The sequence below is a fragment of the Antedon bifida genome, chromosome 8 (genome assembly GCF_963402885.1).
Source record: "Antedon bifida chromosome 8, ecAntBifi1.1, whole genome shotgun sequence".
Classification (NCBI taxonomy): Eukaryota; Metazoa; Echinodermata; class Crinoidea; order Comatulida; family Antedonidae; genus Antedon; species Antedon bifida.
Window position 1 is genome coordinate 9,931,736 of NC_136233.1, and position 15,781 is coordinate 9,947,516.

General features: G+C 33.7%; 1 protein-coding gene across 1 annotated transcript; it reads left to right on the plus strand.

Annotated features, from left to right (window-relative positions):
• The first annotated feature begins 11,032 nt into the window (after nt 1-11,032).
• Nucleotides 11,033-15,707, plus strand: LOC144849813 (sialin-like). Its single transcript, XM_078706885.1, has 9 exons — nt 11,033-11,268; nt 11,761-11,994; nt 12,532-12,619; nt 12,873-12,968; nt 13,269-13,402; nt 14,124-14,273; nt 14,396-14,528; nt 14,855-15,096; nt 15,473-15,707. Exons 1-9 carry the CDS (start codon nt 11,092-11,094, stop codon nt 15,680-15,682), a joined length of 1,464 nt encoding a protein of 487 aa, XP_078563011.1. The 5' UTR covers nt 11,033-11,091; the 3' UTR covers nt 15,683-15,707.
• The last annotated feature ends 74 nt before the right edge of the window (nt 15,708-15,781 follow it).

Below are 15,781 nucleotides of genomic sequence, written 5' to 3' on the forward strand. Positions count from 1 at the left end.
ATGTAGTGTTTGGGGAATCAGTTCGAATATTGACCGAATACAGACCATTCAAAAAAGAGCACTTCGCATTATCATTAAAGCTCATCCTTCAATCTTCATACAGTCCAAGATCGCATGCATCTACAACTGGGCTGCCTTGCCTACAGGTCTGTAAATGGTCTTGCTCCGGAATACCTTGCACTGCGTCTCGCCAGAATTCCAAATCATCGATGTACTCGAAGTGTAAGTGAGAGGAAATTTGTCGTCCCTTTCCCTAAAACTGAAACTTTTAAGAACAGCTTCATCATCTATAGAGCACAACATACCTGAATTTGCTACCCACCAAACTAAGAAATGCGGTAACAATAAATAAGTCTGCTCTAAAAAAATATTTAATCCCAAAAGAAAAAACGTTTTGTATAGTATTGTAGGCTATATTTTTGTATTTAAGTACATATATATTATATATTTAAATTTTTTGATCATAGTTCATCCGTTTTTTCATATATGTTTTTGACTGTCTGCATAATATGCTGTTTAGGGTCACTCTCACAAAATAAGGTTTAATAAAAAAATAAAATAGAAATAAAGTCACTAAATTTTAATATCTTTTCGTATGTTAATACAATGTGCTCAAGTGGACCCAATTTGGCCCCAGTGGAGCACAGTGATATAATATAGAAATAAAGTCACTAAATTTTAATATCTTTTCGTATAAAACACTGTGCTCAAGTGGACACAATTTGGTACCAGGGGAGCAGTGATATAAAATAGAAATGAAGTCACTCAAGTTTCAATCTTTTCGTATGTTAATACACTGTGCTCAAGTGGACCCAATTTGGCGCCAGTGGATTTTTTTTTTTAATGGAAAATAATGAATATTGTTTTTCTTTTATTTGAAAGAGAGATATTTTGAGGATTGTAAATGTCAAGTGGAACTTTTTTTAAATCAGAAACAAAGTTGCATGGCATTATTTTCCATTAAATAGACTGCCATAAAACCTCGAAAAAAAGCCCATGTGCTCCTTCATTTTTAGTACTCTTGGGTGGGCTTCTTTTCCACATGGAGTTCTTTTCGAGATTACTTTTGCAAACTAAACGAGGGGAACTGCAAACTTCCCGCCCGGAAAATATTTTATTTACATGATTTGAAAAATCTTCTAATGTAAATAATTAACAGCATCAAAATTTAACAGTGTGGCGTGTTGACCGCAAATGACTACCATAATACACCTGCACAGACTCATTTGCATAACAACGCACGCACATACCAAACTGTTTAAAATAGAGCTACAAGGTACCCGAAAATGACATCTATTATGTTTTCAAACAACATGCATAAGAATCTTCAGTACCCCACCATGCTTGGGGCTGAGCAAAGACAATTTTGAAAAAAAGAGCTGTATACAGTAGGTTCCCGCCCGAAAAAATGGCGTTACATTATTTGAATAAAACAAACTATATAAGACTCACCAAGACAATATATGAGCTTGTCCCCGGAAAGTGCACCTATTCATTGAAATATAAAATTAAATATTAAGTCTCCAGTACTAGCCCATCCATGGTTGAGGCAGAGCAATGAAACCCAGAAATGCACTTACTTATACTTATTACTATACATAGTCACTTATGATAATTATGATAATGTTAAAATTTCAACTGAAGATGCGACTTCAACATTTTAGGTGGAGTTTTCTACTTTAAAAACTCGACTTCGTATATGCCTATGGCCTAACCCGGCGGCGGAATTAGTCTAAGCTTCGAAATTGGTCTGGGAATCGGTATCTTTGCAAATGTTCTATATTTGATCTTATTTCACTCTCCATTAACCCTATGCAAAAACCATCGGAGAGTGGAGACTATCTGTTTAAAACATGTTTATCCTGGGACGGTGCGGCCATACACACCAACTACTATGAATAATCGGACATTTCGCTACCAATGTTGCAACATTGATTAACAAAATCAAAATTTAACAGTGGGGCGCGTTAACCGCGAATGACTAACAATACCATCTTTCCCACTACACCTGCACAAACTCATTGGTATAACAACGAACGGCATACCAAACTATGATGAGATATATATTCTCTTCTCAACACGTAACGCGTAACGAAGATAATTAATTCCTTTTTTTACATTAAAATTGAGGCCGCTAAACATAAAATTTATGAGATCAAATACATGTAGCGAAAGCCAAAAAAAGAGTAAAAATTGTGCTCTCCTGCAGCAGCCTTGGGTTCGTTTCCACCACATCATTACCAGATGCATTGCTAGTGCCTTCTCAAGATGTGTGGTGGAAAGGGGGACGTACAATTCTATGAACCCCAAACACAGTGGTCGCATACCTTTAACTCTATTCCACCGAACCCACGACATACGTGTTGTTAACACGACGCTCAGACGACTGAGCTAACTGATCATTTTGGTTTTAGCAAGGTTAATAGGATATTTATGACGTAATGATCAATTACGTAATACACGTATAAATAGACTATTATCAGCTTTTCAGTCATGTACTTAGTGGCGTAACGGGTAATGCTCAGTTTTGAGTGCTATCGGCTGGGGTTCAAACCTCGAAGGATATTTTTTTTTTTAATATTTTTTTTTTAAAATAGAGATATATGTGACACTGTATTGTCGAACATGTATGGTACCATACCGGTATGTATTCAAATATGCTTAATACGAAAAGATATTAAAATTCAGTGACTTATTTCTATTTTATATCACTGTGCTCCACTGGCTCCAAGTTGGGTCCACTTGAGCACAGTGTATTAACATACGAAAATATATTAAAATTCCGTGAATTATTTCTATTTTATACCACTGTGCTCGTCTGGTGCCACATTGGGTACACTTGAGTACATTGTACATTAAAATACGATAAGATATTACAATTCAGTGACTTATTTCTATTTTATATCACTGTGCTTCCCTGGCTCCAAATAGGGTTCAAATTGAGCAATGTGTATTAAAATACGAAAAGATATTAAAAATCAGTGACTAATTATTTCTATTTTATATCACTGTGCTCCCCTGGCTCCAAATTGGGTCCACTTGTGCACAGTGTGTATTAACATACGGAAAGAAAATAAAATTCAGTGACTTATTTCTATTTTATATCACTAAACTAAAGGAGGGGATTTTCTAGATTCCCACCCGGAAAATTGTATCTTTTCATGATTAGAATTTCTAATAAAGATTAACAAAATCAAAATTTATCTTTTAAATTTAATTTTGTGACGTGTTCACCGCGTAGGACCAACAATACCATCTTCCCCATTACACCTGCACAAACTCATTTGCATAACAACGCAGGGCTTACCAAACTGTTTAAAATAGCTACAAGGTCCCCAGAAATGACACCTATAATATTTGAAACATGATATATAAGAGTCTTCACTACCTCACCATGATTGGGGCTGAGCAAAGACAATTTTGAAAAAAATATTTATTGAAATATGAAATTCAATATTAAGTCTCCAGTTAAGCTCACCATGGTTGGGGCAGAGCTAAGAATGAAAGCTGAGTCCCCGGAAATTATGAAACGAAATATAAAAGTCTTCAGGACCAGCCATACAATGGTAATTGCTTCCCAAGTGTGAGACATGCAATGTACGCGGCCGTGACGGTAATTCAACAAAACAAAATTATGAAATACAAACAGAGCTAGCACACAAAAGCCTACTTACTAATTTTAATATTTCTATAATTTAGAAAACAATTAGATTTATCATATCACCTTTGATAATTATAATGTTAAATTTCAACGAAAAGGTGAAAAGAATAATAAATTCTTTTTAGGATTAGAAAAAACTAAAGCAAAAAGAAAACACATTAACGCTGTATTAAAAAGAAATGGTAAATATACTTCGAATAACGAAGAAATTTTGAAAGAAGAAGTTATATTCTATACAAACCTTTATTCTAATAAAGAGATACCTGCAGATAAAATGAATAAATACCTAAACAATACATATCTTAAAATTTTATCTGATGAAGAAAAAGTAAAATGTGAAGGTCTTCTATCTGTAGATGAATGTACAAAAACAATTTTTAAAATGAAATTAAATAAAAGTCCAGGTATTGATGGCCTAAGTGTAGAATTTTATCGCACTTTTTGGAACCATTTAAAACATATCCTATGCGATTCTTTAAACTATAACTATAATAATGGTAAGTTATCTACAACACAAAAAAGAGGTATAATTAACCTTCTATATAAAAAGGGACAGAGAGAAAACTTAGAAAACTGGAGACCGATTACTCTTCTTAATGTCGATTATAAAATATTAGCCCATGTATTAGCTAACAGATTACAAAATGTGATAGGATCTATAGTAAATGAAGATCAAAAAGGATATGTAAAAAAAAGGTTTGGAGGAGAAAATGTAAGACTAGTAAATGACATACTAGACTTTACAAGCTTAAACAATATGCCAGGTGCAATTGTATTTCTAGACTTTGCAAAAGCCTTTGACTCATTAGATAGAGTACTATTATTTAAGACTTTAAGTCATTTCGGTTTTGGTAATTCTTTTATCAAATGGATAAATGTAATTTATAAAGAAACAAATTGTGTTATAGTAAATAACGGATGGCTCTCAGAAAGCTTTAATATGGAGTGCGGGGTGAGGCAAGGCTGCCCATTATCAGCGCTACTATTTATTTTGGTGACAGAATTAATGGCCACAAATATAAGAAAAAATCCTAAATGTAAAGGAATTACATTACCAAACAGCAATAACGAAAATGACAACATTGTAAAGATTGCTCAACTTGCAGACGATACAGTTATTTTTACGCAAGATGAAAGTAGTCTAAAATATTTTTTCGATGAAATTGATCTATTCTGTAAAGTGTCAGGATTAAAACTAAATAAAAATAAGACAAATGGTATGTGGATTGGTTTAAACAAAAATAATATGTCAAAACCATTCAATATGTATGGTCCAGTAAACCTGTACAATTTCTAGGAATACATGTAGGCTATGATAAACAATTATGTGAACACAGAAATTGGGAGAAAAAAGTTACCAACTTAGAAAATGTATTAAAATTATGGAAAAGACGTAACCTAAGTTTTTTTGGTAAAATTACTATTATAAAAACACTAGCAATATCAAGGTTTATATATACTGCTAGTATTATTGAGGTACCTAAGGAAATAATTACAAAAATAGAAAAACTGTTATATGACTTCCTTTGGGGAAATAAAAAAGAAAAAATAAAACGAACAACATTAATTAGAAATGTGAAAGAAGGTGGTTTGAATATGCCAGATCTCACTTCGGTGATAGAATCTCTCAAACTAACCTGGGTTAAGAGACTCTTAAGCCCAGATCCAGGTAAATGGAAATGCATTCCAAAGTTTTACCTTCACCCTATTGAATATACAGTTAACATAACGCAGTTGAATTTAGAAGAGCATGCTAACTTAGGCAGTATGCCTTTATTTTATAGAAATATGATGAAGTCTGTTGTAAAATTAAATAATATCATACATGTAAAACCAAAAACTACTATGGAAATAAAAAAACCAACAATTATGGGAAAACAGACATATCATATTGAACAACAAATCTATGTATTTTAAGGTATGGTTATCTTCTGGGTTTAAAACAATCGGAGATATTTACATGAATGATAGAGTACTTTCACCTTGTGAAATATTTCCTAAACTGTATAAAAGGCATAATGCCTTAATTGAATATATGCAATTGTTAAAAGCCATACCAAAAGAGTGGAAAGAAATGATTGAAAAGATAATACAAAAAAGGAAGACAATGGTATTCCTAGTCTACGACTTTATATGAAAAATAAAGGAACCGTCTTCTATAATCATTTTATTAATAGATGTTCAAATATACCAAATTCACAAATGAAATGGGAAATAGAACTAGGTAAAGTAGACATTGATTGGAGTAATGTTTGGTACTATAAAGTTTATAGACTAAAACATATACCCAAAGTTGCTCAATTTAATTTTAAACTTCTGCATAGAATACTACCATGTCAAAAACGATTGAAAATTTGGAACTTAGCAGGTAATGATTTATGTGATAAATGTATAAACAAGGTTGAAACTGAAAAACACATGTTATATAAATGCAGTGTAATTCAATGGATATGGCTTAAATTTAAAAATGTCATAGCTAAGAGCTTTTCAAACGAAGACCCAATAACTTGGTCTACAATTATTACTGGATCAAATAACATAATTGTAAATGAATTGATTTCATTATTTGTATTCTCTATATATAAGTTGCATATATTAACAAAACCTGAAAAAAAAGGAAACAACTATGAAAAAAAGATCTGGAATCTTTTTATTACTGAAGTAAAGCATTTAATTGAAAATGAGTATAAGTGCTAATATTTTAAAGCTCAATGTAAATGGGGAGATATAAAGGAAAATCTCCTTAAATTAATGAAATAAAAAAATGCTATTTGTATCTCTTAAATACATTGTATATAGGCCTAGTAAATATAATGCGTTTAAAATATGTCATCCGGGTATGAAGCGTCTCACATACACACAGAGCCAAAATATTACCTTGGACTTGCACTTTGTATGGACTCTAACCTTACGGTTCTCATTATATATATCATTCCATCCTATCCATTCTAAACACCCTTTTTTCAAGCTTTTGCATTCTTCGTTTTTCATCTCATCCATTTTTGTCTTGGTGAAAAGGGAAGATACTTTATATTCTTCCCCTGAGTTTATAGCCTCTCTATACCCAGACACGGACACGAACAGAATAAAACAATAATAATCACTTTTTCATAAGTACGTTTTTTTTAAATCAATTTTTATCGTCATTTTATTGCCATCGACATATTTTAACTAATTGTATTTTTAAAAATGTATATGAATGTAAATGTGGTTTCTTTTTAACATCAAAATAATCTTAGCCTATGTATATACTGTTTAAAAGAGATGTATTTTTTTAGCAATGTACCTTATAAATAAGAGAAATATATAAATGTGCATATATATATATTATTATATTTATAACTGTCAGAGAACTATAATAAAAGTGGGACGAACCCACACAAGACAAAAAAAATGTTAAATTTCAACTATCCAGATGCGAAGTTTAGGTTGGGTTTAAAAAAAAAATTGACTTCATATATATATATGCTTCAATTTCGAAGATCTGCTTAAAACATATTTATTTATTTATTTATTTATTCTGCCATAAAGTTTTATTCACAACATATTAGTAGGCCTACAATACAATTATCTTGCATGAAACGGATATTTAAAAATACACTAACGGTAGAATTACAATCCTAATGTAAAAGATTAACAAAATAAAAATTGAACAGTGTTGTGTGTTGATCGCGAATGACTAACAATACCGTCTTTCCTACAGCACATGTGCACACTCATTTGCATAACAAACGCACGGCACACCAAACTACGATGAGATAAATTAATTCTCTTCTAAACACGTAACGGAGAGAATTAATTCCCTTTTTTTTTACATTAAAGGGGGGTTCCGGGTTTAAAATGAATAGTAAAAAATGTAAAATATATTTGTTTGTCTCTTGAACGGTAAAAGTTTCAATTTATATAAGCGCCCAGTGAAGCAGAACGAAGGCTGTGAAATGAGGCCAGATTACAAGTGCAGCTACGGCGATATGACACTGTGTTACAGAATAGGAAATTCGTGAAATGGTCAATCTTCCGACGACTCGTTATCATTAACCATATCAATTACTTTTGTAAAATTATACTTATCTGATGTAATTTTAGTCGGTCTTCCCATTTATGAATTCAATTTTCTATGAAAATTTATCAAAACAGTGAAAACTTAGATATGTTTGCACTTTACGTTTGCCGATTTTCGCACTGACTTAGGGAAAGCCTTCAAAATCAATGAAGCGTAACGTATACATTCCTGAGCGAGGAGAGCGAGACGACGATACACGTGCTCTCTTCCCCCATGCCTGGCATCGTCACGTGATAAGCAGATACAGTATACAATACCAAACTGGTCGGGTCGAGTATACCCCGTCTATAATCACAACATGAACGATGTACAGTATTTGATTGAAGGTCGACTCGACCTACCGGAATGGTATAGATAATATAGCTCGAATGAGAGAGTTGGAATATTTGTAAACATAAGTATTGCTAATTTTAACAAGTGTAGCCTATACTATAGTAAAAGGCCTGGTAGTATCAATTCGCATAGGGTCTACTACACTAGCTAGCTCAATTTTTAACTGGGCCGGATCGGCCAGGTCTCCTTCCTACTACCTGGTCTATTTGCTTGATGCAGTATCCGCTTTTTTGGAGAGTAAACTAGGCCTATTTTAGGCCTACTTAGACGATCGGGACACCATAGGCATACGTGCGGACGGCGATCGGACCTTGTTTTGCCTCAATATTTACAGCCGATTTTGTAGAACGTTTTAGGTTTAGATTGTTTAGGAGTTTGGTTGATAGGATGGGTTTGGATCCACTGAGTTTTGTTATTTATGGGCCAATCGTTTAGTAGTACTAGTAGACTAGCTAGGCCCATGATGGGCCCCAATGTAAAACGTAGGGTAGCCATCGTGGCATGGAATCCCTAGTCAGAATGGCTCTCACCCATGACAAAAAATTATTTAGGCTAGGCCTAGCCTAGTACTTGAAGCCGATAATACGATCTGTACTATTCGAGGTATAAAAATAGTATAACTGTATACAATCTATATATAATCTGTACTAAATTTTGTATTTCATTAAATGTCAAATAAATATATGCTACTACTGTTATTATTACACCTTAGGCCTAGCTTAGAAAATCTACAAAAAATGTATTTCACAATGATCGGGTGGTTGTCGTTTGACAGGGGAGAGGGATGTAAATTAGTTGACAAACACACTGTACATGACGTCGCGAGTTTGGAATCCACTGATGACGTGATTTTGTGAATATCTCATGAATATTAATGAGCTTCCCTAAGCTGCTAAAAAACAGACTTTCCATGAATTTACCCTAAAATGTATATGAAATTTAATTTTTTAAATTTCTCGTTATTACTTCTTCATTCTGACATGTCTATATTGTTATAATATTTTTTATTTAATAAATAAACGATATTTAAAAGCAATTTTAAACCCAGAATCCCCCTTTAAAATAAATTGAGGGCGCTAAACATAAAATTTAAACCATCAAAGCAGTTTGCAAGAGCCAAAAAAAAAGATGGTAAATGTGCTCTCCCTGCCTCAGCACTAAGGCCCTGCCACAGCCTTTTGGGGTCGTTTCCACCACATCACCAGATGCATTGATGTTGTCGCCTCATGATGTGTGGTGGAAAGGGGGACGTATGATCTGTGAACCCCAAACACAGTGGCTCGCATAGCCTTAACTCTATTCCACCGACCAGCGTGGGAATCGAACCCACGACATACGTGTTGTTAACACGACGCTCAGACGACTGAGCTAACTGATCATTTTGGTTTTAGCAAGGTTAATAGGATATTTATGACGTAATGATCAATTACGTAATACACGTATAAATAGGCTATTATCAGCTTTTCAGTCATGTACTTGGTGACGTAACGGGTAATGCTCAGTTTTGAGTGCTATCGGCTGGGGTTCAAACCTCGACGGATATATTGTTTTTTTTTAATATTGTTTTTTTTTAAATAGAGATATATGTGACACTGTATTGTCGAACATGTATGGTACCATACCGGTAGGTATTCAAATATGCTTAATACGAAAAGATATTAAAATTTAGTGACTTATTTCTATCTTATATCACTGTGCTCCACTGGCTGCAAGTTGGGTCCACTTGAGCACAGTGTATTAACATACGAAAAGATATTAAAATTCCGTGAATTATTTCTATTTTATACCACTGTGCTCGTCTGGTGCCAAATAGGGTTCAAATTGAGCAATGTGTATTAAAATACGAAAAGATATTAAAATTCAGTGACTAATTATTTCTATTTTATATCACTGTGCCCCCCTGGCTCCAAATTGGGTCCACTTGTGCACAGTGTGTATTAACATACGGAAAGAAAATAAAATTAGTGACTTATTTCTATTTTATATCATCACTGTATGTGCTCCACTGGTGCTAAATTTGGTCCACTGAACCAGAGTTACCGTGTAGTACTATTTCTATTTCGGAAGTAAATAAAGGCATATATGGCGCTCCGTAGAAGTAGAGAATGCTCGATCGCCGAAATGGCGCTCTGAATATACCTCCTTCATGATGATGTCATAACATCCGATATGCTCAATTTGTATATGATTTCATATCTACATTGCAGCAGCTTTCATAGTAAGTTCAATGTCACCTTTAATTCTGAAGTAATAATTATAATAATTCTCAAATATACGATAAAGGTGAAAATACACGACAAACGTTATTCGCATGTTTTTGCGTGATAAAAATGATGGTTCAAGAGAAAGGATAATTGATTGAGCTAGCACATATTAAACACTAGCAGGTATGAAAATAATAATAAAATGTTGTCCAGAATTGGGATCCTTGTTCGGATTGCATCCGAAATTGAGTGGTCCTTAGTATCTGTGGTTTTTTGGTAAAGATCTGGCAATAAGTTTTTGAGTAATCCTGCTAACAAACAGACATGATCGACTACATAACCTCCTTGGCGGGGAGAGGAAATGAACACTAGAAGGAAATGTTTGCAGGTATATATGTAGCATAATATCAAAAGAAATAATATTTTAGGTTAAGCATGTCACGTCTCGACACTGGTTGAAGCATCTGTTGTATATTGTATATATTTGAAATACTATTACGGTATTCATTACACTTTCAAGTTATCAAAACAATCAAAGTTTTCTTTAAAAACGTACAATATGCTTTATAATGACAGACCTTCAACTGTGACCAATACTATTCCGATTTCAATAAGTAGTATTGTTATCTAAAGAGTATAGAAATCAATTCATGCTTGTCATCTTTTAATAATTGACTAGTATGCGTATTAAAAATACCTGCATTAATTTAGAAATTCCTAATATAGACTGCAGTAACGTTTCTATAAAAATAGTAGACCTGGGCCTAAAAGTCTAAACTTATGACGTGAATCCACTAAGATTGAATTGTCAAACTGCAGACATTGTCAATATGAAGCGTTATCTAGTAGCTGTAATGTGTTCCATGGCAAAGTTTTGTTTTTATTGTATGAGACTGAATCTTAATATTGCCATAGTTGAAATGATTCAAACGAAAACATCGACTAAATGGGACAATTTAAATGGAACGGCGACAACAGAGACATCATCACAACAATTTGACACAGAGGTAAGCTACTGTTTTTGGTCGCGTGCAAACGCGACTCTACAGCTCACTATGTCGGTCGGTTGGTTGGTCGGTCGGTCGGTAAACACTAACTCAAATTTGACACGCCACTGCAGCCATGTATATGACTTTGTTCTTAACCACGTTATTTATTAAAATGCAAGCAAGAAAACAGGAACGTGTTAACTTCACTTGAATTTGGCAAAATGTTATAATGCATTCGTAAGCGAATTATCTTAACTTAGTGTGTTTGGAATAATTGGCATATGCAAGTTTCCTTGTACGATAACGTCCACAACTTTCACAGAGTTCGTCTTCTTTTTCAACAGACCACATGCCTATCTTGATTGATTGTTTTGGTGAGGGTTCGCAAAAGCATGCATCTCGAGTTATCTTTATTCAATATGGACCAAAATCATTAAATATCATACCCTCTGCCACTGTAAAATTATTTTAATCAGTTCCTAAATATAAAAATGTTTTATTTGTCACTAGATAGCAACTTACGCTTGGAATGAAGAAACACGTCAAATGATACTTAGTGGTTTTTATTATGGCTACACTGTAACAGCATTCCCAGGAGGTTGGTTGGCTTGCAGAGTTGGCGGGAAACCAATAATTGTTTGTGCACTTATTTTGTCGAGTATTCTTACAGCACTAATACCTTGGTCAGCGGGGATTAGCAGTGATTTTCTTATAGTTCTACGTGTACTAGACGGCATAGCACAGGTCAGTGAATAATATTAAAGCATATTATTATTAGACTTTCTAGTTTATTTCATAAGATCACTACCTGTTATACAACTACTAAACACAGTTTGTGATAACCTCTTCATGGGTTATAATTTAACGATTAACGATTAAATTTATGAATTGCTGCAGTAAAAAATAACGATCCTGTATTAACAATAGTGAAATTGAAGGCAGTTTATTTGTTGACTTACGTCGACTTTTTGGTTTTGTTTATTGCATTTTATAGGTTTGTGCGTATTTGTTTTTCTTTTTTATTTGAGTTGAGTGCCACTGTTACAAATAATTATTTTGTTTTATGTAGAGTCTACGTGGTATCTCACGAAATAGACTACCGAGACCACTTTTGGTTTGTGTACCGTAGTTTATTTCCATTTACATCGTCATGAATCTCAAAAATACATTCTTGCAATTATTTATACTTTCTTTTCGTAGATTACACAATGAATGCATTTATAAAAAATATCAAACAAAATGGTTAGGCCTATACTTGCATCGAATGTCTTTTCTTATCAGGGCCTAAACAATGGAGCAATAGTGGCTATACTGGGAAAATGGACTGTTCCACATGAACGAAGTATCCTAGTATCCATTGCTTTATTTGGTAAGCTGGTTATAACAATGATTAAATTCTTTTCTTCGTGCATACGGTCAAACTCTGGAGAAAATTAAGACCATTGTGTGTCTAGAAAATACGTTTAAAGTTATTTAAACTTCAGACCAGTACTACTCGTTTAGATAACTGGAACTCCTACTTGAAAACTTATCATAGTAATATATCCTGATACCTGTTGCTAACTAAAGTTCTTGATTCTATACTTAATACACACCAAACTCGTTTAAATGTTGTTTTACAGGTTTTACATTTTCTCAAGTTATCTGTAATCCTCTGTCTGCTTGGATTTGTTCTGCTTACACATTGGGTGGATGGCCGTTATCATTTTATACATACAGTAACTTGGATATTTTTATGTATATCATTGTGTTGTGAGGAAGCTTGTGATGTCTAGATGCATAGATAATTATCACGTTATGTGAGTGAGGGATATATATGACCTCATCATCTAATCATCTATCCTAAATGATACAAACATGACGGTACCTACACTTTCATCATCTGACCATTCTTATTGAAATGATGTAGCTTGCCATATAATTATTAATAATATACAGACTGATAATATATTCTGATCAGCATATTATTTTAATCTGACCTGTCTTGACTTTTAACGACTTAATTTAATTCAAATTAGGTATCCTTTCAATTGTTACTGCAACAGTATGGGTTCTCCTAATTTACGAAACTCCTGATGAAGATCCATATATATCGAGTAAAGAAATCGAATACATAAAGAGTTTTGACACTGAAAAAGAAAAGAAAAATAAGGTATATAATAATAATAATATATTCATATACAATATATGCCTTATTTTATAATAAATAATGCTATTAATAATGCTATACTGCTGCTGCTGTAATACTACTGCTGCTACTGCTATTGCCGCTTCTACCTCTGCTGCTGACTGATACTACTGCTGCCTTCTACTTCTACTATTACTAACCCCATTGCTGCTGCTACTACCTCTGCTGCTGACTGATACTACTGCTGCATTCTACTGCTACTATTACTACCACCCCATTGCTGCTACTACTACCACTGCTGCTACTACAGACATCAGAGTGGAGTTGTGGCTTGGTGGTTATGATGGTTGACTACCACTCCAGGGGTTCTGGGTTCAAGTCCCGTCACATGTCAGGATTTTTTCTAAGGAATTGCTCAATAAATATGTTAAAAAAAACTAATGCTATTATTGCTTCTACTCGATCCATTGCTTCTGCTACTACTCCATTACTGCTACTATTGTTGTTAATACTTCTCCTGTTACTGAGCCACTGCTGCTACTAATGCTACTATTGTTTCTATTCCATTGGGTATGCTGCTACCACTGCTACTGCTGATGTTGTAGCTGCTGCTGATAATCCTACTACTCCATGCTGCTAGTCTGCTGGTATAACTGTTACTACTACTGCCACCACTACTATTATTAACATTCTGAAGATTTTAAAAATAAATTAAAACCTTGAATCATGTTTTTTTTTTTAAAAGAGCATATCGATTCCATGGTTGAGTATAGTTCAATCGTCGGCGGTTTGGGCGGTAGTCACTGTTTACGTTGTCGACAATTTCGGTTTCTATTTCATTATTACGGAAGCACCGACGTTTATTACGGAAATCTTGGGATTTGATTTAGAAGCGGTAAGTCAAAAAATATATTACATAAAACATTAGCATAAAATGAGTCGCTGTACCAATAATAGTTCTTGTCTTCATTAAGACAGGGTGTACGTTATAACTTATTATGACTTTTTGTTGTTCAGACCGGCTGGATTTCGTCAAGCCTTGGTATTGTGAGTTGTTGCTTCGTCCTACTTTCTGGCGCATGTGCAGACGTCTTTATTCGTCGTGAGTACTTGACTATTTTGCAAACAAGGAAGCTGTTTACATTTTTGGGTAAGATTTAATACACTTTATAAACAATTTGACAGTACTTCCATTTCCATGAATGCAATGATAGTACTGCAAGTAGTGGATAGTTGGTGAAAAATATGATTGCCTTCCATCTCAAGGTCTAGAGGTAAATCCATTCGAGAGCCAGATTTTTAACTTACGACTCATTTTACTCCTGGACTACTCTCTAATTTATAAGCAGGATAGTTATAGTTTTTCCATCCTATAAAGCAAGTTGCTTGCTGTTGGATTGAAAGAGAAACACAGCAAAAAACAAGAACAATCTTTAATGATAATCACTTGCTAATAATATATTATTTCTTTTTTAGGTATTGGTTTACCTTCCTTTTTACTTATTTGTATGGACTTTTTCAAACAGAGTGCAATATCATGTCTGATCTTGCTGATGCTGGCATTTGGTATATTCGGATGTACTAATGCGAGTATCACTCCAAACGTATTGGATATATCGAAGCATTATTCAGGGGTGCTTGTAGGAGTTATGACAACTTTAGCAAGTTGTTCTGGAATTGTTGGTCCAGCAATTATCGGTGAATTAACAAAAGACACAGTAAGTATTATTTTAGTTGTGTCATTTTTAATGCGTTTAGAAGATAACAATGGGATAGAGATTAGTTTTCTTTAGTACCTAATACCATGTATTTCTGACAACTCTTTGTGTTTTTTGTCTTCATCAGATAATTTCAACATGACATGCATGATAAAACATACTTTTTCTATCCCATGTCTGTATTTCATCGATTCTTTCCGACCAATATGATGATAATTGTTCCTTTAGATTACATCTAATGTTATTCTAGTTAAATTTAGACGGCTTCCTCCTAGGCCCCTATGGTGATTCTTCCATTAACAGTTTATACATATTATATAATATGGGCATATATTCATCAACTGCATAATTACAATGGTTAAATATTATTTTTCAGAACACATTTGAACAATGGTCTTTGATGTTTAAGATAGTTAGTGGAGTCATGTTATTTGGACTGACGATATTTTTAATTTTTGCGAAAGCAGAGGAGCAGTTTCCTCTCAACCAACATTTTTCCAAACAAGAAATGAAGTCTTATAGAACTATGAAAAGTACTTCAGACGAAGTACAGAATGAAGTGCAACATAGCGCCACCAGAAAGTGATGTAAGATGAACGAACGTCAATAAAAAGAACCTAGGCGCTTTGACGTCCATGTAGTGTTTTAAATTGTAGACGTAGATTAAAACAATTAAGCAAGAGAA

Coding starts and splice junctions, on each gene's coding strand:
- LOC144849813 (XM_078706885.1), top strand. CDS start 11,092: ATGAAGCGTTATCTAGTAGCTGTAATGTGTTCCATGGCAAAGTTTTGT. Junction 11,995..12,531: donor TACTAGACGGCATAGCACAG/GTCAGTGAATAA, acceptor TTTTCTTATCAG/GGCCTAAACAATGGAGCAAT. Junction 12,969..13,268: donor GTTATCATTTTATACATACA/GTAACTTGGATA, acceptor AATTCAAATTAG/GTATCCTTTCAATTGTTACT.